Genomic DNA, 27,337 nt, shown 5'->3' with positions numbered 1-27,337 from the left:
GCGTGGAAGCACAGATCTGTAATGCCTCAGTCCATCTCTTCTTGTTTCACAGGAGCAACCAGATTCGGTCACTATCTTAAATCATGCTGGCTTCCTCTTTGTAGCCTACCAAACTGTACAAGAGGAGATTAAGAGTAGTGGCTGACCCAAACTTTATTAAGAGCACAGAAGTAACTACAGAAACGTACAGGGAAAAGGAGATGACAGTAACGAAGTGTGCTGAACCTCACGTTGAGCTGTTAAACGGCTCTCCTCCCAGGGAAACCAAAGAGAGCCCAGCCAGACGAAGGGCCAATGCCATCCCAAATATCTGTTTAACAAACTCGTCAGGCAAATTTCCAGGTGTTTGTGCTATTGCTATACCTGTAAAGAAGCGTTCACCGAGTGCCCACGGTCCTCTGCAAGTAACAAGCATCTGATGAAAAGTGGCAGCAAACCAAGAACCTCTCCTGCTCCTGAACTTCCCTCCACCTCAATTTCTGGCAAAGTTGCCAATGATTTAAATTAGGAGAAGGAACAGAATAAAAATACCCTGAATTTAACTAGTACTTTTCTACCAAGGATGTCAAAGAATGTTTTATAAATAAATATTCTGGAGATGACAATACAGAGACAAAATGAAGTTCAGAAGTGTTACGTTCAAATTGCAGGAGTCCAAAACCACCCTGTGTACAGGGGAACCCCACTTCTCTAACTTTTCCGAGTCTATGTTTTAAGCCGATGCAAAAAAGCAGGACTATCACCCAGTCCCACTACAGCCAAAAGGTGTCAGCTGACAACAGAAGCAGAATCCAAAATATCCTGTATTAAAATCCCATGGAACGGTCTACCAATTCCAAGCCTCCTGCCCCATTTTTAGCTTTAATCCACATTTACTCTCACCTTTTATCTTTTTTCTAAAATGGAAGATAAAATTAATCACAATGGACTCTTCACAGAATTGACTTTTCAGGATTTTGAGGGCATTAAGTTATCCTGCCAATACAACTGAAACAAACAGCTTGCAGTAATGTGCATCTTAAGGGTGTTGTGTTTTTTTTTTTTAAAAAAAAAAACAGGCTTGTCCATTTAGATGGCTTTATTTGCCACTGTTGCACGTACCTTTGTTCTGTGCTTCTTTGCTGAATGTGAATGCCCACGTTTGCTTTGCTAACTCAAACTCTTTCACCAGTGAAACCGAACTTACCTGAAATCATCAATGCAGCCGTTACCCTCTTTTTTCCATTTAAGGAAATGTTCCTTAAAAAAAAAAAATCAATAGACATGTGAACCCTGCCATAGCAAGTTTAAGCCAATAAAAATAAGCCGTTTTTTCCAAGTTACCTTCCCCTGGCTGCTTGAAGTCAGCCTATGGGCTGCCTGTCTGTATAACTGGGTAAGGTGCTCACAGCAAACGTTGCAACCTAGACCTCATGGAAACCCAAGAGGTGTAAGTGCCTTCAAACAGCTTCACTGGAGGCAAACGGGCCGACAGGATGACTGAGGCCATTTCAAAGGATGAAGCCAAGAGACAGAGCACGCCAGCGGGGATCAGCCACCGCGTGCCAGAGCCTTGTTTTCCGTTCCCAAAGCCACTGGCTCACGCTCGACACGAGACAGAGCCACGGTCAGGCAGCACTGCCAGCTCCGTCGTAACCACCAGGTCCTCTTCCACGCCGAACCGAGTGACAACGTGCACGGAGAGGGGCTGAAACGGTCACTCGGGCGAGAAACAGGGCAAGCGCACCCAAAACGACGACCGCCGCTCTCCCTGGCAGCGCCGACGTATGAACACGGGCCAGCTCCGCAGCCGCTCGCCTCCGAGCAAGCCCTCCTCGCGCACCAGAGCCACTACGCTGCAATGTCCCCTTCGTTCCCGCACCAGCAGCGGAGTAAGCAGTGTTCAACCGTCTTTCAGATCTGCAGGATGACCCGCTCCACTCCGCACGCCTGGGAACCAGACGCACTGCCTTCCCCCCCCGTGGACACCTCGCCGCGCTCCCCACGGTGCCCGGGGGGCAGGACACCCGTTCTGCAAGCCTCCGCACCCGTCCATGCCGGTAACACCCACCTGCTGCTCAAACCCATCTCCAACCTAGCTTAAAATGATGACAGACTGATGCATTCAGCATCCTGTAAAATAAATCCTCAGGTAAGAAAAGCTTTCGGTTTTCACAAAGTGAAGCGATGACAAAGTCATGCTGAAGACCTTTTCCTGGAGGTTATTTAGAGCTTCTGTTTCCTATCGCACAACTCTCCCCATAGCAAACCTGGCATTTTGCATACATACTGGCGGACAAAAAGTTCAGGGGCTGTTTGAAAACACAGCAGTAAAATCCTTGTAACTAGCTATATTAAAACACATTGGGGCTATCTTCCTATCTGAGAGGCAATTCACAGTGTATGGATAACAAGTATTTTGTGGAGTCAGAAAAATACATCATCTTCCCTGGGAGCACATTTAGAAATTTGCTTCCCCATGCACCCAGTGCAATGTCCTCCCAGCAAGCCAGAAGTGGGATTTCTGAGAGAGCTTCACAAATGAGCAATAAAAGACCCATGAAAGGGGCTGGTGCAGTAGCTTCCAAGAAGGTGCATCGACTCTGCTGGAAACGGAGATAATTCAGACACGATACCCGAGCCCGCCCACCCATCGCCTGCTGCTGTCGGGGGCAGCAAGGCAGCCCCCAGCCTAACAGCTCTGCCCATCCTACCTCAAGGAAAACCTGCCGGGGAAGAAAGGACCTAGCCGCTTCCTACCCTGGCCGCTGAAGCGCTTCCCCGGCTCCCTGACACTCGCCCATGCAGCGCTGGAAGAAGAGACTCGCATGGTGCCGCGCGTCACACCAAGCGCGTTATGCTCCAGACCAAAGCTCGCGAGCCTAACTTTCAAACACGTCTCTTCAGGGTGTGCTGTTTCTAAACCATAAAGTCTTTTCTGTTCATTAAAAAAATAGCTTTTTTCCTCAAGCAATCTACTCTGCTTGATAGTTTTTTTGCATTCTTTTTTGCAGACGAACGGCGCAGACACTTGCAGCGAGCAAGGCGACAGCCAGGTCTCCTCCCCTGGCATCGGGCACCGCTCCCCCGCGCAGCCTTCAGGGGGGTAGCCAGCCTGCCTTGACGCAGGAAGCACAGCCCTTGTAGGTGCTCGCTGGCCTCAGGCAAGACCCCGTGAGGAACGGCGCTCACGGAAACCATCTCCACCATCGGGCAAGTTGCTGCTGTTTGCAGGACACGCGCCTGCTAGGTCAGGGCTGCCGCGCGGGAACAGGAGCGGGTGGGCGGGGGGGGGTGCGACCAACATGCTCAGCACCTGCTATGCCACCCCTGAGTCCCATCAGCATCCCCCTCGCGCCCATGAATGCCAGAAATCCATTTCCAAAAAAAATTAAAAAAACCCAAACAGTTTAGGGCCTGATCCAAATTTCCTTTGGGACAATGCAAGCCTTGCCATCAACTTCAATAGGCTTTTTTGAAGTTTATGAGGAATCTCAGATGCTTGACACTACTAATCAGCAGTGTTGTAGTATTAAAAAGAAAGAAAAATCACAATTTTACTGTTAAAAAAATTGACTAGGATAGTGCTATTTTGCTTCAAACTCTAGAAACCAGTAAAAATTGTATTTGTAGCACCAGCTCTAGGGGAAAAAAAAAAAACACACAAACAAACCTTCTGCAACTACAGTACAACTTTCACAATAAGGCATTAAAAAAAGTTGACCAGCTCAAGCCAGCCTATGGGCTGGAACTGGCTATTCAGCTTTTTGGCTCATAGCTCTATGTCCAAGCCATTAGACTCTTTCTCTCTGTGAGAAGGAACGTTTATAAAAGAAAGTACAGATTTTATTTAAAAAGTTTAAAAACAAACCAAAGCAGCTCATCTCCAATCCATCTGCGTAGCACAAAATGCCACCGAGAAAAATTTTCTATTTCATACAAAGATTTTAAAAGCTAGTTCTAAACTACAAATACTAATAGTGTACAACACACAAATGTTTAAACCATGACTGTCTCCTTCTCTGCCCAATTTGCATTACTATTTTAACAAGTGCATTAGTAAAAATCCTAATGAAAAAAAATTTTTTAATGTTTTAAGCAGCTATTCAGAAGCTAGAAATGATAACATTTGTACTGAATGCAACAGCAACACCCACTTCTAGGAGAAAAAGCAATCTGAGATCTGCGTCCATCACAACCACATAAGTTTCAAGCATCAAATATCTGCTCAGACCCAGAATTTTTTGCATGTACTATTTAATAGATTTTCCACACCACATACCTGAGAAAGCAGCAGTCTGTTCACGGGCAGCCGGGCAAAGCCAGCAAGAAACATACATAGGTAATTGCTGTAAACACAGTGGGGCTCCTAACCTCCATCTCAATTGAGGAAACATCTCTCAATTCATAAGCTTAATCCCAGACCATACAAGCTATTGATCTGCTTTTACTCTAGATAACAGTGATAAAAATATTAGAAATAAGAAGCTGAATCTTACCTACTTTGGGGCACAATGCCCGCACTCACACCACAGCCCCAGGGACAGGGCACCCCCTGCTCCTCCACACGGCAACCACGCTCCTGATTTTGCTGCAAAACCTCTGTTCCTCCAGGTTTACAGCACTGACAGATGAGCAGCAGCAGCCCATACTACATAGCACATTATTTCCAGAGCCCAGGCACTTGGGAACACCATTCAGGGAGGAAAACATCATTGTCATCCCCATTTCAGACCAACATGCAAAGGTTCAAGGCAGCAAGCAGAGCTGCCCAAGCCGGAGCACATGCCACTGCCACCAGGACGTGCAGCCAGGGCAAGGAGCACAGCACTAGCAACGTGATGGTGTCCAGCTGCACCAGGGGAGCATCCCCAGCTGAGCCACACAGGAAGGTGCCCCAGGCACCAGCCAGGCAGGGCAGCTCACGCCAACTCACACCAGCCCTCCTCCACACCTAACCCAACTCTGCTACCACCAACCTTGCTACAAGTGCTCTTCTCTTGCTTGCATTTAAGGGTATCACTTGCTAATAATCACACTAGTCACCACAATCACTCTTTCTCACTCAGAAAAAGTATACAAAAATATCTATGCTTCCACCCACAAAATGCAAAGCCACACTCACTGTAGGCCAGCAAAAAGATTTAAAGCCTCTGGGAAGGTGCCTTTGGCCACCCCTTTCGCACAGCTGTGGGAACTTCAGCAGCTAACTCACAGCAGTTGTGCAAGTGTGGGGGGGAAAAAAGCCATTTCTAGCTCAAAGCACTGGCACCTATGAAGCCCACCTGGAGAAGAACATCACCACATGTAAAACATCACCTAACAGGCACAACCGTAATTACAGCATCTGCACCTGAAGAACACAACACCTAAGCATCCTCTCCCAGGATCCCTCAGTCCCTCCTGCTGCCAGCCCCTGGTGAAAACCAAAGGCCAGGTGACCCCCGCCCGTAACACAGTGACTTCTCTGCATGGTAACATCTGACGCTGGAGACAGATGAACCCTTAGACCATTCTCTGATCATCTGGAGGATTTTTGTTTTTCCTTATGAGTGTTTCCTGGGGTGTTTTACTATTTACTTTTAACTACTATTAAGTGCATATACTGATATGAGATGTATTTAGGAGTCTTTTAATGCCTCCTCTAAGCTTTGTCTCTGATTTACTCTTCCAAGGTTGACAAGTCTGTTCCTCATGTCAGACTAGGAGAAACACTTGTGCCACTATTCATCACCACTGCACCTCTGCGCTGTCAGTGCCGGAGCAGTACAGCAACTTTGAACCCTGGCTTGCTCTAAGTCCTGCCTTGGCCAAGCAACTTCTACAAGTTTGGAGAAAAGTCCTCTTCGTGGGGGAGAAGCTCTCACAGCAAAGGGTTGGGCGCCTGTTTGAATTACAACTCCCGCTTTCTTTTCCAACCCTTCCCTTGCCGTGCTGATGAGGATCCGAAGCGGAGGGAGGGAGGGAGGCAGCCGGGGAGGAGGAGCGTGCCTCCCCTTGCGGCACCTTCAGCCCATCGGGAGATGGAAACCACTCGCAGCGCTGCTCGCAGCACGGGGCCGGGCCGGGGGGCTACGCTCTTCGGAGCACGTGATGGTACACCGTGGCCCGCCAAACCTTTGTGGACCCACAGAGAAGGAAATGAAAAGAAAAACAAAATGGCTGCTAAGTGGAGCCATTTTGCATTTTCAGCCGTAGAAGCGAGCATCCCGCGAGCCTGCAGCGCTTCCCGCTGCTCCCGTCCCTCCAGGCACCGCCGACCCGCAGCCTGGCCCGAGCCACCCGCTGCGCTCCCGGAGTGCGCGCTTCGTGCCAAGCAGGCTCGCTGCTCTTCAGAAGGGGTCGTCCCGCAGGTTGCTTTACGGGATTTTCAAAGGGTAACACGGTGTTACGCAGCACGCGAGGCTGACGCAACCATGGATTTGTTGGAAACGCGCTGCGGGCGCTAAAGCAACAGGCCTTTGTGTGGTTTCATGTACAGCTGCCAAACATCTGAGCACTTCTGCCCAATCCCACCGACTTAAAAGAGAGCAGGTCCAGTCAACTGCGCTAAAACAGGGGGGTTTCCTCCTAACTGCAACATCTGTCATATAATCCTCTAAATAGGTACACGATGGCACTGATTCCTACATGTTTTCTTCTATTATCTCCCAGTTTCCTGGATGGCGGCAAAGAACAGCTCAACTATACACCGTCCATAATCGCTGCCGTCGGCATCACGAGGGGTTGGAAGGTATCACGCCTTTCTCTGCACTGCGTACGTTACAGGAGAACTTGCAGACCTCCCTCCAAAATACTGCGTCATCGAGGCCTGACAATTATTCCCTTGTTTAAACAATCTTTAGTCAAATAACTTTCCTGACTTTGGTGAAACGACTTAAAGGGGGAGCATTTTTGTGAGTTAAATCTGCAGGACAGCAGTTACTCGAAACGAACCCTTCTTACACGTATATGCTGCTGATTTAATTCAGCATTTATTCACACGCCAGCCTCAATCTGCTGGTTTCAGTGGAGTTAATCTTGATTTATATCTTGACAAATGAGATTACTATGATTTTGCAATTTTGGCAAAAGACATTCTCTACAGGATTTCACAGAGAAAAATGGAAAAGCAGCGTAGTTCACCTTCAGTCTTCACAATTCATTAGTTAAGCGTTCGCCATATCCCTTTTCTCCATCAAAACCTCTCTTTTCTGAAGGCGACTCCTGTTGCTGTCCACGAAGCGGGCGGAAGCCTGGCCTCCAGCTAGCCCTGCTCAGGTTTGCCCTCCGCCCGCCGGCACGGGGCGAGCGCCGCGGCCTCCCCCAGCAGCCCTGCCCGCCGGCGCGGGCCCCGGCTCTGCGGCGCTGCAGATCAAACAGCCAGCCCCGGGTGGTCACGGCGAGGAGGCAGCCCCGCAACGCCCGCCGCAATCACAGGGGTTTTGTCTGCGTGGTCGTTCCCCACGACCCTGCTCGCTGCAAGTCTCACGTCTGCTGGCCTCTTTTCTACAAACCCCGTCTATGTTCATCCCCACCTTTCCCGGGGCCAGTTAAAGATGCAGAGATGCGGAGGAGTTTTAAGCCCGCTCTGGTTCCCCTGAGTACGCTGGGGTATATGGACTGTACATTGATTACATTTTTAACAAAGAACAAAGTAATCTAGCCAGAAGAACTGTAGATGTTACTGCTTTTCTGGGCTGTGTGGAGCAGATCCTGATTACGTTGGCATGGGTGGTGCTCCTCCTTTCAGTCAGGTGAACAAGATTTGACTGAGGCTGGACAAGCTGCCTGCTTGCAGAAACAGCTGCAGACAGTTTATTCCTCGTACAACGCAAACCACAGCGCTCTATGTGACATTATATCTGATAAAGAAATGACTACGCAGTCATTTTTGGATCAGATGTCGAACATGAGGCATATGATAGATACAAAAGTCCTTAAGACAGGTCCATATATGGACTTGTGCACGGTATAAACGTTGGTCATGTTTGGCAGAAATTCTACATGCAGGCAAATATCCATTTAAAAAAAAAATCAAAAGGTATAACGTGTATCACTGCTCTCCCTGCAGCTCTGCACTGAAATGAGCCAGCTGAGTTCATGGACTTTTTAAAGGAAATTTGTCTCCCAATGCTTTCAAAGAATTTTAACTGTTACTTTGGGGAAAACGACTTCAGAAGCAGCTGGGTATTTGCAAATTATGCAGAGGCTGATATTTTATCCAGAGATAACCAGACTAAACAAAAACAGAGTACAGTTAAGAAGGGCAATGAGAAACTGCTGGTTTAAAAAAAAAATCCTAATTTTAGCCCTTTACTCTGCTGTTTGTCACTATAACATCTGAGACTCCTCCGCACAAAATCAGTGGGACACCAGGAGAGGCAATCTGGCTTCGCCAGGCCTGTTACCAGCGTTTGTGAAGCTCAGTTCTGTGTCCAGAGAGCTCAGAGGAACGAGGGGACCTGGATCTAATGCTCCCATACCCTGCAATTTAGCTGAAACTCCATCTCATAATTACAAGCCAACATAACACATCCAAACTGCACAGCCTCTTCTGTAGAGGATGTGGTGGAACGTATTTGACTATCTCTGAAATAAGTATAGCTTTCTGCAGCGCAACAAGGAGCTGATTATTCTCCAGGGCTCTCGCTTGGCCCATCTGACTTTCCCCATTTTTTGGGGTAGGGACAGTAGATAAATCTTCACTAACGCGAATGAGGTCCGCAAGATCAGAATGAAGAAAATGCCCAAGGAAATGCTGGCAGCTTGTTTGAGGACAGCCCAGTCTGGAGAACTCCCACCTTTCAGCGGCAGCTCTGCACCATTCGTCTCTTCTGTAATTTGGTACCAGCAATAACTTTCCTTTTTTTTCTTCAGACTATATCCATCAGAAAGATGGCACGCAGCAAAATTACCTGCATTAAAACTCAGTGAAATACCAAGTATTTTATGCATCTTTGCTGTAAAATTTCAGTGCGATTTATCCTAAAAGTGGATTCAAACAAATACAAACCCAATACTAAACAAAAATCCCCACAAAATTGCGAAAGCGTATAGTGCATATATCCAGCCGACCATGCGAAATAAGGATTCCACTCAAATTTCACATCTCATTAAAGACAATTTGGCCATTAATCCAGAAGGTTTTGGGAGCAAAGGAGGATTTTCCGAGACAGATAAACTGAAATGATCCTCCTTTGATCTCGGAGTTAAGCAGGAGTTACAAAGGAAGATGAACAACACGGGGCAGAGCTACTGGCCTTTCTGTGTGCAACAATGGCAGCAGCAAACAACTCCTTAATCAATATTTGGCCAGGGACACTGAAAACTTCCTTTTCAAATTTTAATTCCTAGTTGTAAAACAACTGTAGGGCAACCAGCAAGATAAGACATTAAACTGACTGCTTAATTGCCTTTTACTGTCTTACTAGTTATATATGCACATTCTTAATAGTTCTCCAATCTTTACTTACTAGAAGGAATAAATGACCTGTCAACAATTACAGCAAACTCCCCTGACTAAATAATCTCAGCGCATGACACACTGTAACGATAATGTGTCCACAGCGAGTTTTAATTTCATTATGTTTCACTTTTTTCCTAGGAAGAGTGATTTAGACTGAATTAGTTTAACAGCATGGGGCAGGAGCACTCCAGGGCAAGTAACGGAAAATTACGCCCCCACTCCACGCTAAACAAAGTCCTGTGGTGAATTATGTTCCTGTACATCATTTTTATTAGCCAGAGAGCTCAGCGTTTGGGGAACGCTTGAAACTATGCTGCATTTTTACATATATATTTTGTTCTTCCTCTGCCCACACGTTTGTCACGTGGGATTTAAAGTGACATTTACATGGAGAAACTCACATTGACTCGATTGGGCTGATTTATTGCTTTGCGATTCACTCAATTTCTTCTTAAATTAACCAGAGAGCACTTTGTAGTTCTGCTTCATTTCCCAACGCAGTTTTATTACACAGCCCTGGGGACTCGTGATAATTTATCACCATCAACTTTATTGGCTTTCCCCTTCTAAACCCCCTTCCAACCCTTATCAATAAGTAAACCTAATACAAAACTAAACCTTCCCCAAGTAGCTGTTAAGATAAAAAGCGAGGATTTCACCGGTATCGGCTTTCACTTTCAGCATGAATTTCCATCTCCTTACCCCAAAACCTGCCTGCGGCGCAGAGCGTTTCCCTACCTGCGCGCGAGCACAGGCAGCGCCGCCCCTGCCCTTCGCCAGGGCTTCGCCCCTCGGGTGCGGGCCGCGGCCTCACTCAGTCCCTACTTTCTGTTAACGGAGTGGGACAAATTCAGGCCCCGCTCCTGCCACCCCCCCGAAGGCCACGGCACACGTGAAGACGACTGCTCGCAGCCCGGCGTCTGCAGGGCCCGGGAGCCCACGTCGCCGCCTAACCTGCAGGCTTCACCGGGAGCTGCCGTCGTTCTGCAAGTCTCAGAGCTGGTTTCAAGAACAGCCTGAACCCAAACGCGCTGAATTCCCACTGACGTCAGGCATTTTGCAATCGCAACAAAATCCCAAAAGCCAAAGATAACACCGCGTTTCAGGAGCGAGCCCTAGCCGTGGTGGAGTCACCCCATCGTCTGCCCCTCGCTGCGGTTGCTTCAGAATGACGCTAAGCAAGCCGAATCGGTTATTATTTCAGATATCCAGAGCATTGCGAGAAGATGCAATCTGGAACAGAAATTCAACTGAAAGAACAGATGTGCATGAACTGATCCTGATATTTGCTAAAATAACTCTTACGTCTGTTCTAGATACACGCACTTGGGAGAACTGGAAGTGATGCCCACAGTGATTCTGTCTGCATCCGTGCTGACTCCTTTAAGTTAAGGTGCAAACAGAACATGCAGAACAGTTAATGAAACCACGAGTTCAAGAAAGGGATATGATGCATCAATACATTACTGTAGAGAACTCCTGCTAAAATGAGTAATTCTCCTTCTTCCCACAGCTCTAAGTATTATTATTGCTTATATAATGCTATTAGTGCGCAGTTACATATAACAATATACATACAACAACGAGCACTTTCCTCAAAGTCCCCCAACGTGCCTTCGGGGACGTGGCGCACGGGCTGCTCCTGGGAGACTTGGAGCAGCTAACTCTGCTCTGAAGTCACGTAAAATTGAAGACGTAGCACCGTTCTGAAGATGCTCACCGTGCCGTGACATCACTCTCACTTGTTCCTAAGTTATCGATTACTGAAGCTGTTAATTACTATTACGACCTTAGAACAAAGATTCAGAGCCTGACCATGGCCCAGAGCCCCGCAGCGACAGACGTGCTCAGACAGGAGAAACAAGGCTCCTGGAGCTGCCATCCAGCTGTATCGATTTACATTTGTACAGCACCTAGCACAAAGGCTTTTCTAGTCCATGACTAAACTCTCACGTACTACTGCGAAACGAAGGAAGAAAAGAAAAAAATACAGGCAAAAATGCTATCAACACTGTCTGCCTTAAGCCAAATCCTGAAGTCATTAGGGAGTTTTTCTTAATTCAGCACTATTTTCTCGTCAGCTCCGAGAGCCTCGGAAACGAAATTCTGTTCAAATCACACGAGCCGGTCTCTCAGACCTGCTAATGACCAAATATTTAAAGCACTATAAGAAATTCCAGACTCAGAAAGGTAACTGCCTGCAGCCACGGCCATCACGTTTCACTCCCCAAGTGAATCTTTACCGGCAGCACGGAGCAGGGAAGCGCAGCGTGCTTTTCGGCTTAAGGCACAGCAGGACCTCGCGCGGCGAGTGGGTCCCGGCGCTGCTGCTCCCTGGGCAGCGGCAGCACCGCAACGAGCCCCAGGTCGGAAAAGCGCAGACTGCATCTAACCGAGCCGCCGCGCGTCCCGCGCCCCAGCCACCGCGGCCACCACGCGGGAGCGGACGCGGGGACTCGAGCCGATAGCTGGTGTCCGCGTGTTAATCCTTCCCCTTAATAAACTGCCTTTATTAGTTTAACAGCCTAAAAATAACTGGCTGCACGGGACTGACCGGCCCGAACTAAAACACCGGCCAGCCCGAGCTACCCTCCAGATCAGGCGCCGCCGCTTCCGAGCCCGCGCATCAAGCCCGTAATTGTAACATTGCATCTAAATATTTAAGCTAGGGGCTGGTAGTCGCGTGTCCCGTTTACAGTCAGCATCTGTCCTCTAACTCCATTACAGTACAAAGCAAAAATGTTTCCCGAAACGCACAAACAGGAAAAGCATCGCGCGGCTGGAGAAGCCGCGGCGGCTTGAACTCCCGAGCTGCTGAGCAGCGCTTTTGTGCTAAGCCCTTCTTTTTTCTCCCCTTCAAACTCCCCACATACACACACAAAAATAGGGGTGGTGCCGAAATTGTATTAATGTGAGCCTCAGGCACAGAGGGGAAAAAAAGAAAAGAGGAAGGGGAGGGAGGGGGGAAGGGTTTGGTCCGAGATGAAAGTAAGCAGGAAATAAAGGAGGCAATTTAGTCCGCGTAGCCTGAATTGCTCCCAGTGAAGCCGAGGGTAGAGGGCCGGGATGAGTAGGGCCCTTTTGGACGGGCGCGCATGACGGGGGCGGCTCCGCCGGGACGGGCCCGGGGGCCAAATCCGCCAGCCGCGAACAGAGCCCCATTGAGGGGGCCCCGGCCCGGCCCCCCAGCCCGCCCCCCCCGCCGACAGCCGCCGCGCTCGGCCCGCAAACAACAGCTATCTTATGGAGCGGGGAGCCAGCGCGTCAGTCAGCAAACCCCGCGCGCGCGGCCCCTCTCCCGGGGCCGTCGTCTGCAAACACGCCCCGGCGGGCCGGGAAGGGCACGAAAGCGCCTCCCTGGTGCTCCTCGGTTATCACTTACGCCTCTCCGAAGAGCGTACCACACACACACACAGCATCGGTACAACTGGTATGCGCTGGGTCCGTTACGCTTTTCTTTAAGTATACACCCAAAAGCAGCGTCAGGGTGACACTGACGCCCACGCAGAAACACGGCAAGGCGGGCTGCACCCCCGGGCATCTGCGATGCCTGTCTGCTCACGCAGCTCAGTGTCGGGAAACAGGGGCTGAAATAGAAATACGACGGGGCATACGAAAGTTTACCTATATATATATATGTGTGTGTGTGTGTGTGTGTGTGTGTATGTGTGTGTATATGTATACACACATGGGGTGATCACAGGCGAGAAATGCCAAGACATGCAACATGCTCTATCACACATTTTTTAGCAATGCCATATTCTTTCTTTTCCCTTCTCCTGCTCTGCCGCAAGTACTCACAAAATCCCAGATCCCTGAGAAGCCTGAACTGGCTGCCATCAATACCAGAACAGTTAGCGTTCTTTTTTTGCTGCCCCCCCACCCCCCTGAGAAAATAATCCTCCGGGTTTCCCAGAATCACCCAAAAGCCCTCGGCGAGGAGGCGATTTCAGTCCGCTTCGGACGTCTGCAGCCGGACCGCGCTCTGCTTCCCACCTGCGGAGCGGGGGCGATTCCCGGCTCCCCGGCTGCCCCAGGGCCGGTTGGAGGCTGCCCTGGAGCCCCCCCACGGCCGCGCCTGCCCTGGGGCAGCCTGGCCCCCACGCACCGCGGAGGTAGAGATGCCCGGCACGCCGGAGCACTGCCAGCTGCCTAGGTAGGAAGGATCAGGCCTCGTGCAAACAGCGCGCAGGATGCGACCTGATGGCTCCTCCAGCCCGAGTGCAACCGCAGCTGCCCCGCTGGCCCCGGGGCTGGACAGCCCCTGCTCTTGGCTGCGCGCGGAGAGGGGGGGTGGGGTTTTTCTCTTTTTCTCTTTTTTTTTCAACCGTGCTGCCCTGCGTGCCGTCCCTCCAGCACCGCACCGCACGCGCTGTGTTAAGCAGCCGCTCTCGCCGGCACCTCCGCCCGGCCAGCGCTGAGCGACAGAGCGCCCGTCGGGGGAGCAGGGCCCGAGTCACCCGGGGACGAGCAGCGTGTCCCGCCGGCTGCCACCCCCAGCCGCCAGCGACGGGAGCGGAGGGAACGAAGGCAGCGGAGGGAACGGGCGGCTCCGGCCGGCGGCGGTAACGGAGGGGAACGCCGCGGGGCGGGATGCGGCCTCCGGAGGACGAGGACCCCACGGGCGATGCGAGCGGCCCCCCGCTCACCCCCAGGGGCCCTGCCGGGCTTCCCGCGGCGGGGCAGAAACTCATCTACAGTAAATCAGGATCCCAGCTTTGAAGAGCAGAGAGCCGAAGGACATAAAGAGTATTTCAAAGAGAGGTAAAAGCGTGATAATATTTTTTTCCCCTCTTGCTGTATCTACCGCTCTTTGCTCCACAAAGCAGGGATATTATCAAGGCTTTTATCTTCCCAATCTCTGTTCAGAAATTCAGGGGAGGCAGAAAAGCTAGTTATTTTAACAACTGGGGCTCCAAGTTTAGCCATTTTTCCCCTCGGCGAGCGACCTTCTCAGGGAGAGGAGCGATTCGCTCCCAGACAGCAGCTCGCTGCTGCCAGAGGTCCCGGGGGAAACTCCTGTGACCTGTCACCAGAGGAGGACAGACGGGGCAGGCGGGCTGCCTCCTTCTGCCCTCAAAAGCTGCAACGCTGTTTGTGTCATCTGTGTGCGTGTACTACACATCTGCACAGGCAGAGACACACTGAAGATGAAGCTTTCCTAAAGCCCCAGTAACCGAGTTGAAAACTAAGTTTTGGGAGTGTTTTTTGGTTTGTCCTGACAAAGGGATACCCTGTTTTAAAGAACAGGTTTCGCCTGTCCTTCTCGAAGGGCAGTCAGCATCTCCAGATGTCTAGAAATGCTAGAAACATTTTGTAGGTGAAAACGGCCACTTTTTCCACGGTGGAGAGTCCATAAAACTGCGTGGAGCATTGGCTATTAGGGGCTCATTGAATAATTCATCCCTCATTGCAAGCCCATAATGTCTTTTCTCGGCCTTTTGTGGGGCTGTTTTCTCTTCTTTTCTCCTTGAATTATAAAAAGGTTGCCTTCTTTTGTCCACATCAAGCTGCTGCTAGCTGAAGCTTTGTCTGTGCAAAGCCAAAGTGTGAGTTTCAATGGACTCCCCCCTCTTTGTTTCCCAAGTTCATCTCCAAGTGTAGGTTGTGTATAGAAGGCCTTCTTTGTAAAAGCTGGAAAAGTTGTACAAATGTTTGACCAGCTCATTTGGGACTTTTGTCTCGCCTTCCCCAGGGCCGCTGCATGTGCTGGGCAGGCACCTCGGCGCCGCGGCCGGCCCGGGGGCGCCAGCGGCCCCCGGGGGCCCGGCCCGCTCCCCGGCTGAGCCTGCGCCCCCCGCAGCCCCCCGCGGGCCTCCGCGGGCGCGGAGCCGCGGAGCGACGGAAAAGCAGCCCCGCGCCGCGGCCGCCGGGAGGGAGGGAGGGAGGGAGCCGCCGCCCCCCCGGCCCTCCGCCCGCGCGGCCCCCCCGCGCAGCCCCGCGGAGACGCGCGTTACCTCTCTCGCTGAGGATGCCGTCGATGCTGTGCTTGGCCTTCTTGTCGCCTTCCTCCACCTCCTTCCGCTCCAGCTCGGCCTCCTCCTCCTCGCCTTTCCCAAACTTGCTCCGCAGGATGCGGCTGATGGAGCTCACTTCGGGGGGAGCGCGCAGCTGTGACCGCGCCGCCCCAGGAGCCCCCGGCGGCGCCCCTCTCCCCCCCCCCCCCGGCCGGTGGCGGAGCCCCCGGGGCTGCCGCGGCGCCGCCCCGCCGCCCGCTCGCCCCCTCGGGGCAGTGATTTCGGGGCCGGTGTCCGCGCACCCGGAGCCCCGGTGCGAGCAAGGCGGCTCCGGCGCTATTTTCTCCCGGGCCAGCGCAGCGGGTGACAAGGGAACACCGCCGACACCGGCGCAAACGCCGCCGCCGCACCGTGTCCGGCCGCCCCGGCCGCAAATCGCCGGCAGCCGCAGCGCGCCGAGCCGCGCCGCCGCCCGCCCCGGCCCCGGCTCCGACGGCGCCCCCCGAGCCCTGCGACCCCCCTCCGCCAGGAGCCCCAGGGCGGCCGAAAACCCGGGGGGGGGGGGGAAATGCAGCTGCGATTTAATTGAAAGCCCCCGCCGAGGGCAGAAACCCTCCGGGTCGCGGCTCCCGCGGCACTAGCCCGGCCGGGGGCTCCGCTCGCCGCGCTGCGCCGCCGCGGGCCCGGCCCGGCTCTGCCCCGGCTCCGTCCCGGCTCCGTCCCGGCTCTGCCCCGGCTCTGCCCCGGCTCCGTCCCGGCTCTGCCCCGGCTCTGCCCCGGCGCGGCTCTGTCCCGGCTCTGCCCCGGCTCTGCCCCGGCTCTGCCCCGGCTCCGTCCCGGCTCTGCCCCGGCTCCGTCCCGGCTCCGTCCCGGCTCTGCCCCGGCTCTGCCCCGGCTCCGCCAGCCCCCCGTACCTGACGGCACCGTGTTGCGGTCGCACACCCCGTCCTTCAGCAGCTTGTCCCGGATCTCCCAGCTGAACATGCCCGCGTTTTCCCTCTTGTACTCCTCGATTTTCTTCTCAACGTCCGGCGTCGTCACCTGCTTCAGTGAAGGGAAGCGCAGCGGGCGCCGAGGTCGCGGGGCTGGGGAGCGCCGCGCTGCCCCGGCCCCGGTGCCGGCCCCTCTGCCGCGGCCGCGCGGCTCCCGCTGCTGCCAGCGAGCGCAGAAACCGGCCCCTCTCCGATATCCGATTTTAAAACCGCCTGAGGACGGGCAAGCTAAATTAACCACGGGCACAACGCACAACTGAAAAATACGAAGGGGCATAAAACCTAACAACGGGCCTGCGTAATACCCCCCCCCCGCGTTAAACTAAACTTCCCACCAAATCCTCTGGGGTTACGCGAGAAGGTAGGATCGAGCCCTCCGCAGTGCAAACCCAGAATTACACAGCAGTGCAAGTAAGTATCCCGCCCGAGCACGGGGCGCAGCGCCGAAACGCCCGCGGCGGAGGCGAAAACCGGAGGCGAAGGCAGCGCCGCGAGTGGGGGCGTCGGGGGAACCGACACGGCGTCAGGAGGGTGTCCGCGGAGCGGAGTGCGCAGCGCCGGATAAAAAGTCGCGTAATAAAAATGCTGGTGCGCACCAAGACTGATGCGGAGAGATCTCCCATGTGGCCTGAAGGCTGTAAAATTAAGCCGAATTCAAACAAAGCAAAGAACTCCTGGCGGGGAGTAACATTTCGTTCGGAAAACACTCAAAAAAAGTCTCCGCAGATTAACATCGGAACAGAAAGTTCAGGCATCGCTACTTTAAGAAGCTGCACAGGAAAAAAATCTCTACAAGCCAACTTTCAACAGAAACTCGAGCTTTTACTTTTTTGTGGAGATAAAAAGATATAATAAAGGGAAGTGGCTGATCTTGAGATACGGATCCGTATTTGTCTGCCTCATTGCGAGCGTAAACTTTTTACTAGTGTAGCTATAAATACACGCAGCTTTGGGGCAGACCGAAAAATAAACGGTAGGAGAAAGAGCAACAGATAGACAGACCGATAATTTTAGGAGCTGCAGAGGAGCAAACGCGAGAACCGCGGCCCGGCCCGGGAGCTCGCCCTTCCCCGCCGGCCCCGGCAGCGTGACCGGGCTGCGCCCTGCAGAGCGGAGCCCCCCGGATCCCCTCGGCTCCTTTCGGAAGGTCGATTTTTAATTTGCATTTTCTTAGAAAAAAGCAAATCATAGCCACAAGACTTCGACGAGTTTCTGACACTGCGGCGACCGGTGCGCGGGGTGCGGGTGCGCGCCCTGGGAGCCCGCCCGGCCCCGCGCAGCCCCGCGCTGGCTCCTTCCCTCCCTCCGCCCGCCCGTCCCGCTGCGCGGGTGCGGAGGGCGCCCGGCGCCTGCGGCGCGGCTCACCTTGGGCTTGCTGCCGCCGATGGCCCCCGGCCGGATGGAGCCCGTCTCCTGGTACCTGCAGAGAATTTTGGAGACGCAGCCGTGGGACACTCGCAGCTGGCGAGAGATGACACAGGGCCTTATGCCATGGTGGGCCATCTCCACTATCTTGTGTCGGATATGGTTGGGTAAAGGCCTGCCATTGATAAAAACTCCACCGAGCTGATTGACTCTGCCCTGGCCTAGAGGAGTAGAGACTAGAAAAGGAGGGGAGGGGAGGCAGGAGGGGGAAATGGCGTTAACTTCTCGTTCGGTTCCTGCTGGGTTGTTTTCTTTTCTTTTTTAATTTTTTTTGGTTGCCTTCTCCGCGAGGCAGCTCTCCCACCCGCCCCGCACGCGGAGCTGCGGCGGCCCCCGCGGAGCCCCCGCCCCGGCCCGCCGCCCCCCGGCCGGGGTCACCTGCTGCTCTCGCCGGGCCGCGGCGGCCGGCGCCCGGGGGAGGCGAGCGGGGCCGGCCGGGACGGCGCTGCCCGCTGCGGCTCTTGCCGGGGCAAGGGAGGGGGCGGCGGGGCTTCTCCTGCCCCCGCGCTGCCCGCGGTGCGGCCGTCGGCGCGGCAGCCTCCCGGAGCAGCGAGCGGCGCAGCCCGGCAGCATGAGGGGGGCGTTTGTCCCCAAGGTCCCTTTCGAGTCATCTTGGCTAACTTAATTTGGTTTTGTTCTTTTTTCCCCTCTTCCTTCTTTTCGCACATTTTCTCCCGCTCCGCTCCCCAAATCGCCCCCTCACTGCTAAGGAGCGGGGGGATCCGCGGACCGCCGCCCCCCCGGTCGGGGCTCCGGCCGGAGGCGGGCCCGGTGCCGAGCGCCAGGGCAGGAGCCGCCGGCGAGCAGCGGCTGGTCGCGCCGCCCGGCCGCGGGGTGCCCGGGAGGCGGCGCGGGGCACCGACGGCGCGGCCGAGCCCCCGCGGCCCTGACAGCGGTGCGGGCGGCTGCGCCGGGCGGGCCGGGGCCGGGGCCGGGGCCGGGGCCGGGGCCGGGGCCGGGTCTTACCTTCGAGCGGGAAGCCGCCGCGGGGGTAGCTCTGCCCGGGGCCCGGCCGCATCATCCTCGGCACGGCGCCGGCCAGGGCGGTCATGTCGGGCGCGGGGCCGGAGCGCGGCGCCCAGGTGCGGCGGGCCGGGGGAGAGCCGCTCTGCCGGCGGCCCCTCCGCGGCAGCCCAAGTCCCGCGAGGGGGTGGGCGCAGCGCGGGGCGGGGGCAGGAGGAGGAGGAGGAGGAGGGACCTGCGCTGCCGCCCTTTTGTCAGTGCCCGCGCTGCCCGCGGCACCGGGAGCGCCTCGGCGGGACGCAGCGCGGCCGGCGGCGCGCGGGGCGGGGAAGGGCAGAGGGGCGGCCCCGGCGGCGCGGGCGCGGGCCGGGACCCTCTACCGCGCCGCTCCGCGCCGCTCCGCGCCGCCGCGATTGGCCGCCGCCGCCCGGCCCGGCCGCGCCGCCCCCGCTGATTGGGCGAGCGCCGCGGCTCGGCTCGGTCCCGCCCGGCCCGGCCCGGCCCGGCCCCGCGCTGCGCGGTGCCCGCGGCCCGAGACGCGCCGTGTCCTGCGCTGCGCCGGGCGCGGGGCAGCGTGGCCCGTCGGGGCGGCGCGGCCCGTCGTGGGGGCAGCTCCCGCCGCCGCGCTTTGTCTCCCGGCCCCGCTCCTCCCCGCACCGAGCCCGGGGGGGGGGGGGACGGGACACAACCCCCCTCCTTTTTACTTTTCCATCAACAAAAAAAGTTTCTCTCCTCCTTTTTATTTATTTATTTTGCGCTGAAATCTGTCGCCGCCGGGAGGAAACATCTCTGGACCAAATGGTCCTAACGGTCTTGGGAGCGAGAGCTGCCCTTGATCTCGGTGGGGATCTCTGCTTTTAAAGCGGACGGCACGAGAGCGGCCCTGCGCGAGATGCGCGGGTGCGGTGCACATGCGTGCGTGCCTGTGTGCGGGGCGGTGTCTGCTGAAGTCCTGCTAACCAGCATTTGTTCCCAGGAATTTATTGTAGTATTCAAACTAAACTGCTGGAAAAATAAAAGCGGTAAAGTCTGCCTAGGAGCTGAAGTGACCACAGCAGGATATGACGCCAGGAGTGTTGTAAAGACTGTCTGTCCTTAAAGAAGGTACTATTGTGCATGGCCTTTTATTTATAACTTGGTAAGTGCCAGCAAACTCGCCTCCTTTGCACTCTGAAGTGCCAGCCCGGCTTTCCACAGTGCTCTTTATTTGCAGTAGTCTATTCAGTAACTGTCACTCCCGAGCTCCAAGTTATTCAAGACCTTAATCAATCAAAAGGATGAGAATCGTTCAGGTTCCCCCCTTTGAAATCAAGGAAACAATGTTTTCCAGCCGCGGAGCCGCTTCCCCCGACGCGATCCCGCGGCTGGTACCGGCCTCCGGCGACGGCGGAGCCTCGGGCGGCGGCTGCGGGGGGACGCGCCGCCGCCGGGACCGGGCCGCGCTCGGCGCTGCACACGCGGCCCCGGGTGCGGGGCCTCCGCCGCCCACCGCCTCGGCAGCGCCGTCGCTGTAACGCGCCGAGTAAAACGTGCGGCTCTCCGCGGCCGCGGAGCGGAGACCGGGAGAGGCTTTCAGAAACGGCCAGGAACAGGTTGGAAGCAGCAGTCCGCACAACAGGAAAAGTCGGTGTATGTTTTACACAAATTTCGCATTCTGCAAAATATCCTAATGAGCGAAACTTTGAGAAAAACGTTAGCGAGACCTGTGAAATCTCAGCCAAAGCTGGAAAACTTGGACACGACCGTTTGTGAAATTACTGCGTTTTCTCCGTGGCTGCCGGTGCTCTCCAGGCTTTGCGGTGCCCCCCGGCACTCGTGTTGCGATCGGATTCAAACAGGAGAAGTGCTAGCGGACTAGGCAGGCTCTCCAGAGATTCGCCAAACGCAGGATTTAGGCTGCATTATTTGTCACGCTTTCTTTTTTTTCTTCTTTTTTTTTTTTTAATCGCAGAAGAAATGTGGGAGAAGTACTATGAAAACTAAAACTAAATAACTACTTAAGAGTTAATCCGTGCTTGGACCTCTCGCACGGCAGAGAGGTACGCGCGGGAATAAAACATGAGCTCGCCAGCGTAGAGCCCCCCGCGCCGCGCTCAGCAGCGGTACACGGGAGCGGACACCGCGGCCGCGTCGCTGCCGAGGGGCTCGTCGGCACCGCCGGCCGCCCGGGCGGGAGCACCCGGGCTTCCTCCGCGCACCCCCGCGGAGCTGGGAGCGGAGCCTCCCGCGGCCCCGCTCCTGCGAGACGCGGCTTCAGAGTCGCCGAGCCGCGTTTTCCTGCCCCCTACGCGTGTGCGGAGCCGGGCCGCGCTGCGCGGGGTGCCGCAGGCCGGGCCCCGCCGCCGCCGTGCCGGGGGCGCTGCCCGCCGCGGCCGCGCTCCGGGCCGCAGCCGCTCCGGCGCCCCGACGGCTCCGCGGCGCCGGGAAACCGCTCCCAACCCACCTAGTGGGGCCCGGCTGGCCCGCGCCGCTCCGCGCTACCGCGCACCGCCTGCCCCGAGAGGAAAGGGCTCGTCCTGCCGCGCGGGAACGGTTAAAATTCAAGGCGAGGAGAGCAGACCCCAGCGCCTGGCCCGCTCCTCCCTCCGCTGCTCCCCCACCCCCGCATTACAGTCCTTTAGGCCAGCAGAGATGATTTCACGCTTTTCCAGTGGAAATAGCTAAAAATGCTCCTGCTAATTACAGAGCTCTTCCAGGCCAGGTGCACTTTTAATTGGATTAGTAAGTGCTCTATATTAAACCTGCAGCACATCAAATGGACAGTGGAAATTAGAGCTATTAGGAGCAGAGGGGCAATCATTTCTGCGCGATAACATTACTGTTTTCTCCTCTATTAGAAATAAATCAATTACACTGTTTCCGGGGTTGTGCGCATACATTAATTTCTCAGACGGATTTCGGGCAGAATTCTCTACGGAACTATTTGCAAGGGAGGTGAGGGGGAAAGAAAAGAAAGAAAGAAAGGAAAGAAAGGAAAGAAAGAAAGAAAGAAAGAAAGAGAAAGAAAGAAAGAAAGAAAGAGAAAGAAAGAAAGAAAGAAAGAAAGAAAGAAAAAACAAGGAAGCGAGCAAGATCAGCAAGCAAGCAAGAAAGAACAAGAAGCAAAGCAACAAGAAAGAAAGAAAACAAGGAAGTAAGAAAGCAATCAAGAAAGAATGAAAATGAAAAGAAAATAAGAAAAAAAGAAAGAAAACAAGAAAACAAACGAGCAAACGAGGAAACCGATGCATTTCAGGGAGCTTTCCGGAATAAGCTAATACACGGCCACCTATAATTTTGGGTTTCGTTCCCCAGCGGCCGCGCAGTACCCGCGGACGCTGCCTGGGGGCCGCGGGCCCGGCCTGCCTCGGGCGGGCAGGTTCTGCTTTACCCGGCTCCCGGGGAGGAGGGCCGTGACGCGGCTTTCCCTGTTTCTTCCCCTCTTCCAGGGCGCGGTTCCTGCCCGGGGCACCGCGGGCATCGCGGGCACCGCGCGGGGCCGGGCCGGGCCGGGCCGCACCCCGCAGCCGGGGCAGGGGGACAAAACCCGACGTTTTCAGTGGAAGGGAGCTGCCTGCGGAGGAGGGCGAGCTGCGCAACGCCACGGAAGAGGAATTCCAGAGCTGCTTTAGTGACCTGGGAAACGGTTATTAAATGCCCCGCTCCGCACGGCGGGCGTGGGAGGCCCCGCGGCACGGCGAGGGGCACGCGTGGGGCAGCGCCGGCGGGGCGGGCGGCCCGCTCCGCTCCCAGGAACAAGCTCCGCGGATCGGGCCCCCGCGGGGTTTCCGCGGAGGGGAGCGTCCCCGCAGGCCGCGCCGCGCGTTTTACTCCCCCCCCCGAGATGGGGACGCGGAGCAGCCTCCGCCCCGCTCCCCGGGCCCGAGCCTCCGCCAAGATTTAGGGACAAGTACCCTCAAGATTAATTGTTTTAAGGGCTTCTCCCCCTCCACCATCCCCCCCCCCCCCCCCCCCCCGTGGCGGAAATATAATATATTTGGCGAAAAAAAATTACCAGCAAAGGGCCGGGAAGATTAACATTTGGAAACTTATGAAACGTAATCTGCAGATCCAATTGATTCCCAGCGTATCAGTTGAAAGGATAAAGATGCATATCTCCATGATGGATATTGCATTAATAGGCACATAAATAAAGGTTGAAAAGTCATCACCGAAAGCTTTGAACCTTTTTTTTCCACCGCTTTTATGTCCCATCCACACGCCTCAGCGCAGCCTTCTTTACTCCCCCCCCCCCCCCCCTTTTTAAGCCACGTTTCCTCCGCGCAGCACCGCAGCACGCTGCCGGCCCGCGAAGGGCTCGGGGCTCGGGGCGGGGCGGTGGGCACCGAGGGGGCTCGGGGTGCAGAGGGGCCGGGACAGGCCCCCTCGCGCCCCCGAGACACCCCGGCAGCCCGGGGGGCAGCCCGGGGGGCAGCGCGGAGCCCCGCTGCGCGCCCCGGGGGGAGAGGGGGGCTTTGCCCCTAGGGAGGCGCTTTCTGCCGTGGGAGCGTCCGGAGACCTGGGGGTGGGGGAGCGGCTCCCGGCCCCGGCCCCGGCCCCGGCCCCGGCCCCGGGGGGACGTGAGAAGCAGCGCGAGCGGAGCGCGTCGCCCCGGGGGTCTGGCCCGCGGCCGGGGGCCGCGCCGGGACGAGCCCTGCCCCGCGGCTGGAGGGAGCGCTCCCCGCCGCCCCGGCCGCCCTCTCGCGCCCTTTAAAGCGGCAATAAATACAACATGTATTTCACTAACTCCTCACCTTTCTGATTGCTACCAGACCCTCCGGTAAGCGACACCGCAGCTGCCACTCGACGGTAATAAATGCCTGCTGCCGGAGGACGGGGCGGCACCCGCGGTGCCGGCGCTGCCGGGCAGCGGGGAGCGAGCGGCGACCGCTTCGCCGCCCCCCGCCGCGACCCGCGGAGGCGGCAACGCCGTACGAGGGGCTCCGCGGCCGCCGGGCCCCGCGGGGCGGCAGGGCCTTCCCCGAGCGCCGGGGCCCTTCCGGGCCCCCCCGGTGCCGTGCCGGAGAAGGGCCTCGCCCCCAAAGCGCGGTCTGCCGGCGGCTCCCGAGCTCGGCGCGCAGCTTGGCGCGGGATGGGTGCGGGCCGGGCGCCGGGGCGCGGAGAGGGCAGGTTTCAGGTGTTATTTCTGATTTCGCCGATCGGCACCGAATTTTGGGGCAGCCTCGGAGAGGGGAGGGCGCCCCGCGGGGGGTCACCGTGGCGGGGCGCCCCCGCCGCCCCCGTGATTAGCAGCCGCGTTTCACAACGAAGCGTCTAATCCCCGTTAATGACTTGTGCAAGCCGCGGCGGCGATGAACTCCAGCAGCGTCGCCGGAGACTTCCCCGGGGGGGGGTGGCCGCGGTGGGGACCGCGCGGCTCCCGGAGCTGCGGGCTCGGGCCGGGCAGACGCCTCTCCCCCCGGCCGCGGGGCTCCCAGCGGGGCCGGGGGCGCAGCGGGCCCCCCGACGGCGGCGAGCCGGGGCCAGCCGAGGCCCCCCGCCGCGCAGGGCAGCGGCCCCCCGGCGCGGACACCGAGCTCGCCAGCCGGGACTGCGGCCGCAGCTACGGGACTTGGCCACTTCTTCCTCCAGAGATGAACGGGGTTAAAATCTGGGAAGAGAGAACGAGAGAGAAAGGTAGGAAGAAAGAAAGAAAGAGAGCGAAAGAAAGAAAGAGGAAGAGAGAAAGGGAGAGGAAAAGAAAGAAGGGGATAGAGAAAGGGGTAAAGGCAGAAAGAGAGAGAAAGAGAAAGAAGAGAAGAGAGGAAAAAGAGAAAAGGAGAGAGAACGAAAGAAGAGAGAAGAGAGAAAGGGAAGACGAAGTAAAAGAACGAGAGGAAAAACAACAAAACAGGAAAGAGGGCGATGGAGAAGGAAAGGAGGCGGCCGCGGCGGGGGCAGTGCGGGCGGCGGGGGAGACTCGCCCCGCTGCTGCCCGGTGCCGGTGCCGGCGCTGCCCGCCCCGTCGGGCCGCGGCTCAGCCCCGCGCCCGCAGCGGCCGCGCGTCTCTGCCCTCGGCGCAGCGCACAGCCCGTGGCAGCTTCGGGCTTCGACGACGTTACCGCTTGACTCGAAGAAAGTGCAGTTCCCATTTTAGTTTCACGGTTTCACTTAATTTACTTCAAAGTCTGCAAGAGTTTACTGCTTTTTTTTTCTTTACAGAAGTACATTTTTTCTGTCCCCCTAATATTATCCAGCTGACTTAATGAGTCTTTAATTTCAATGTGGAAATAAAGTTAGAATTATTGCTTACCATCACATTTTCTAAGTCATAAAAAGTCCCATTATGCCTTTCATTTTTAAAAGAAAGCAAATTCTGATTGGTATCGCAAACATGTTTCTCAAATTTCAGTCAATGCAAAAACAAAGCGAATTCTGCTATTGGTATCCACTATTAATCAAAAGGTGCCAAGATAATGATTTAAATGGATTTGTTAGATTTTGCTAAACGCAGTGTTAAGCAGCCTAGAGGTAGGATGTCAAAATCTTCGGAGCTATTCCTCCCTAATTTCATAATCCGATGAGACCAATCAGCCTCACGATATTTCAGTTTACTGTAAGAATCTTCTTAAAATAGCTGGAATGGTTCTTAGCCGAAGCTATATGTAGGAGACTGCAATCATCCTGAACCAAAATCTCACCATTAAAAATAAGCTGAGACTAATTCGGCATCCAAGCTGCAAGGCCAGTTTCAGAACAGGGTGTTTTCAAGAAGAGGTGATACCAACCAAACCGAGGTCCAATATTATTCCTTCTCTGTTGCGCTAGCGACAGTATTTTGTGTAGCATTGATCATAGATCAGTACAGCCAAATATATCTGTATCAATATAGGTACAAATATATGCATCCCCCCGTGATATACATTGCATTTTGTTAATGCAGTTGTGCCACTTCTTTTAAGCATCCCGATTTCTAAATGCACCTGGATAAAATGTAACACCAGGAGAAGCTGCGGAGTTTTCTAGGTTTAATAGAAGCACGCCAACAAATTCAATTACTCTTCATAAACATGGGAAATTGTTACCGTGACAGACCTGTCACACAGCCCGGTTCCTTTACCCATTTGTAACGTTAAAGCAACACTTGTACTGCTTGTGTGAAGATACTGCACGAGCAGGTGACCGACAGGGAGCTGTCTCCGATGCGGTTTAAATGATCAGAGGTTAATACAAATAAAGTTTTCTTTGGCAATGTAGAATTTTAAGAAAATGAACTAACTTCCAGTGGGATAAAGCATATTTTCTAGGCTAGTAGAACAGACAGGGACCTTATATCTACAGTGGATATGGGCAAAAGGACAATTGACTTCAGGAGAATTTCAATGTGCAACAGGAACTCTACCAGAGGTAGGCAAACACTTCTACACTTTTATTTCCAATGGATAGTAAGCACTTGATACCATGCCCATAAATGTATCTTGTACTGTATTAACATCCAAAGCACTGTTTATGCTTAACCCTGTAAGTCAGAGGTTATTAATAACAATTTATCTGCATTATTAATAACGATTTAGCTGAAGGATGTACACATATTTACATGCTGGCTTCTTCAGCAGTTGTTAAATTTTGGCTCATATCCACTGGCATGGAAGAGAGAGTGTACTAAGTCAATCAAAAACAAGAGCAAGGGAGCTGCAACCGTGGTCGTCTTTGGGATTTGCAACAGCTCTTCCCCCAAATAGGGGTTTTCAAACCCAGGCCTGCCTACATAATTGCACAGTTTTCCAGAGAAACTTGCAGTTCTCATGCATTCACAATTCCAGCTCAGCAGGATTTTGTCTGTTTGCACAGCCGGCTAGCCTCGGCCGGTAGGGAGAGCTTGCTCGCCCCAGCAAGAGCTGACTAAGGTAGTGTCGCAGCGCAATATCCCCATTCACACCGTAACGCCGTCTGTACTCTGCAGAGGCAGTGCTGACTGTCCATGTGAAGGCAATTCACTCTCGCATCATTTGTAGATGTTTTTTATACAAAATGTTACTCACAATAAGCTAATTCCTTTGGGACCTAAACCTTGAAGGCAAAACCGAATCATTGCCATGAATGACAATTCAAAGCAGTAGTATTTCCATATGTATCCAGAATCCACCATATTTTAATAATACAAAGAAAAAACCTCCAAGTTTGTTCTTGTTTTCTAAAGCATAAACCCAGACAGAAACTCACTAAGAAGCTCTCCTAGGCTCTCCCTCTGCAGTACCACTATTGAGCCCGATTTTCAAAATGTGCTTTTGGAAAACCAGGCTCTTCTGCCTCAACCCAGGCAAAAACAGACAGGACCCAAAACACCAGTCACTTCTGGAAATCCAGGTCACTGATCTAATTTCCAGTGCTGCACTACTCAGCACCCATTGCTGATAGTTACTTTTTAATATGTGGCTTTGTGATACATTTCTAATGCTCGTAAATATGAGAGTAACTGCTCTGCTGCTTTTTGTATGATAAAGGAACACAAAAGTACCTCTTGTTGCAGGCCTTTAAATGATCAAGCAGACTAGATTATAAAAGTTTTTATTCCTTTCAAGCATCCATGAAATACTTGGTGTTTTTCTATCAAACTTGTTTTTCAAAAGATAAAAATCTGCAATTATGTAAAT

General features: G+C 54.7%; 1 protein-coding gene across 2 annotated transcripts in view; it reads right to left on the bottom strand.

Moving 5' to 3' along the window:
• The window catches only part of PAX3 (paired box 3), a 75,948-nt gene extending 57,045 nt beyond the window's left edge, over positions 1–18,903 (bottom strand). Inside the window, exons 1-4 of one of the 2 annotated variants that reach the window (XM_064516928.1) lie at positions 18,768–18,903; positions 17,742–17,977; positions 16,299–16,428; positions 15,385–15,519 (exon numbers count right to left, since the gene is read on the bottom strand). In XM_064516928.1, the coding sequence (XP_064372998.1) occupies positions 15,385–15,519; positions 16,299–16,428; positions 17,742–17,977; positions 18,768–18,852 (586 nt within the window). In that variant the 5' untranslated portion in view covers positions 18,853–18,903. The remainder of the gene's footprint in view (positions 1–15,384; positions 15,520–16,298; positions 16,429–17,741; positions 17,978–18,767) is intronic. The other variant, XM_064516929.1, reaches the window with a different exon arrangement.
• Positions 18,904–27,337: the final 8,434 nt, after the last annotated feature.

The sequence above is a fragment of the Dromaius novaehollandiae genome, chromosome 9 (assembly GCF_036370855.1).
Source record: "Dromaius novaehollandiae isolate bDroNov1 chromosome 9, bDroNov1.hap1, whole genome shotgun sequence".
In the NCBI taxonomy this organism is placed as follows: domain Eukaryota; kingdom Metazoa; phylum Chordata; class Aves; order Casuariiformes; family Dromaiidae; genus Dromaius; species Dromaius novaehollandiae.
This window is presented reverse-complemented; position numbering and strand designations above follow the sequence as displayed.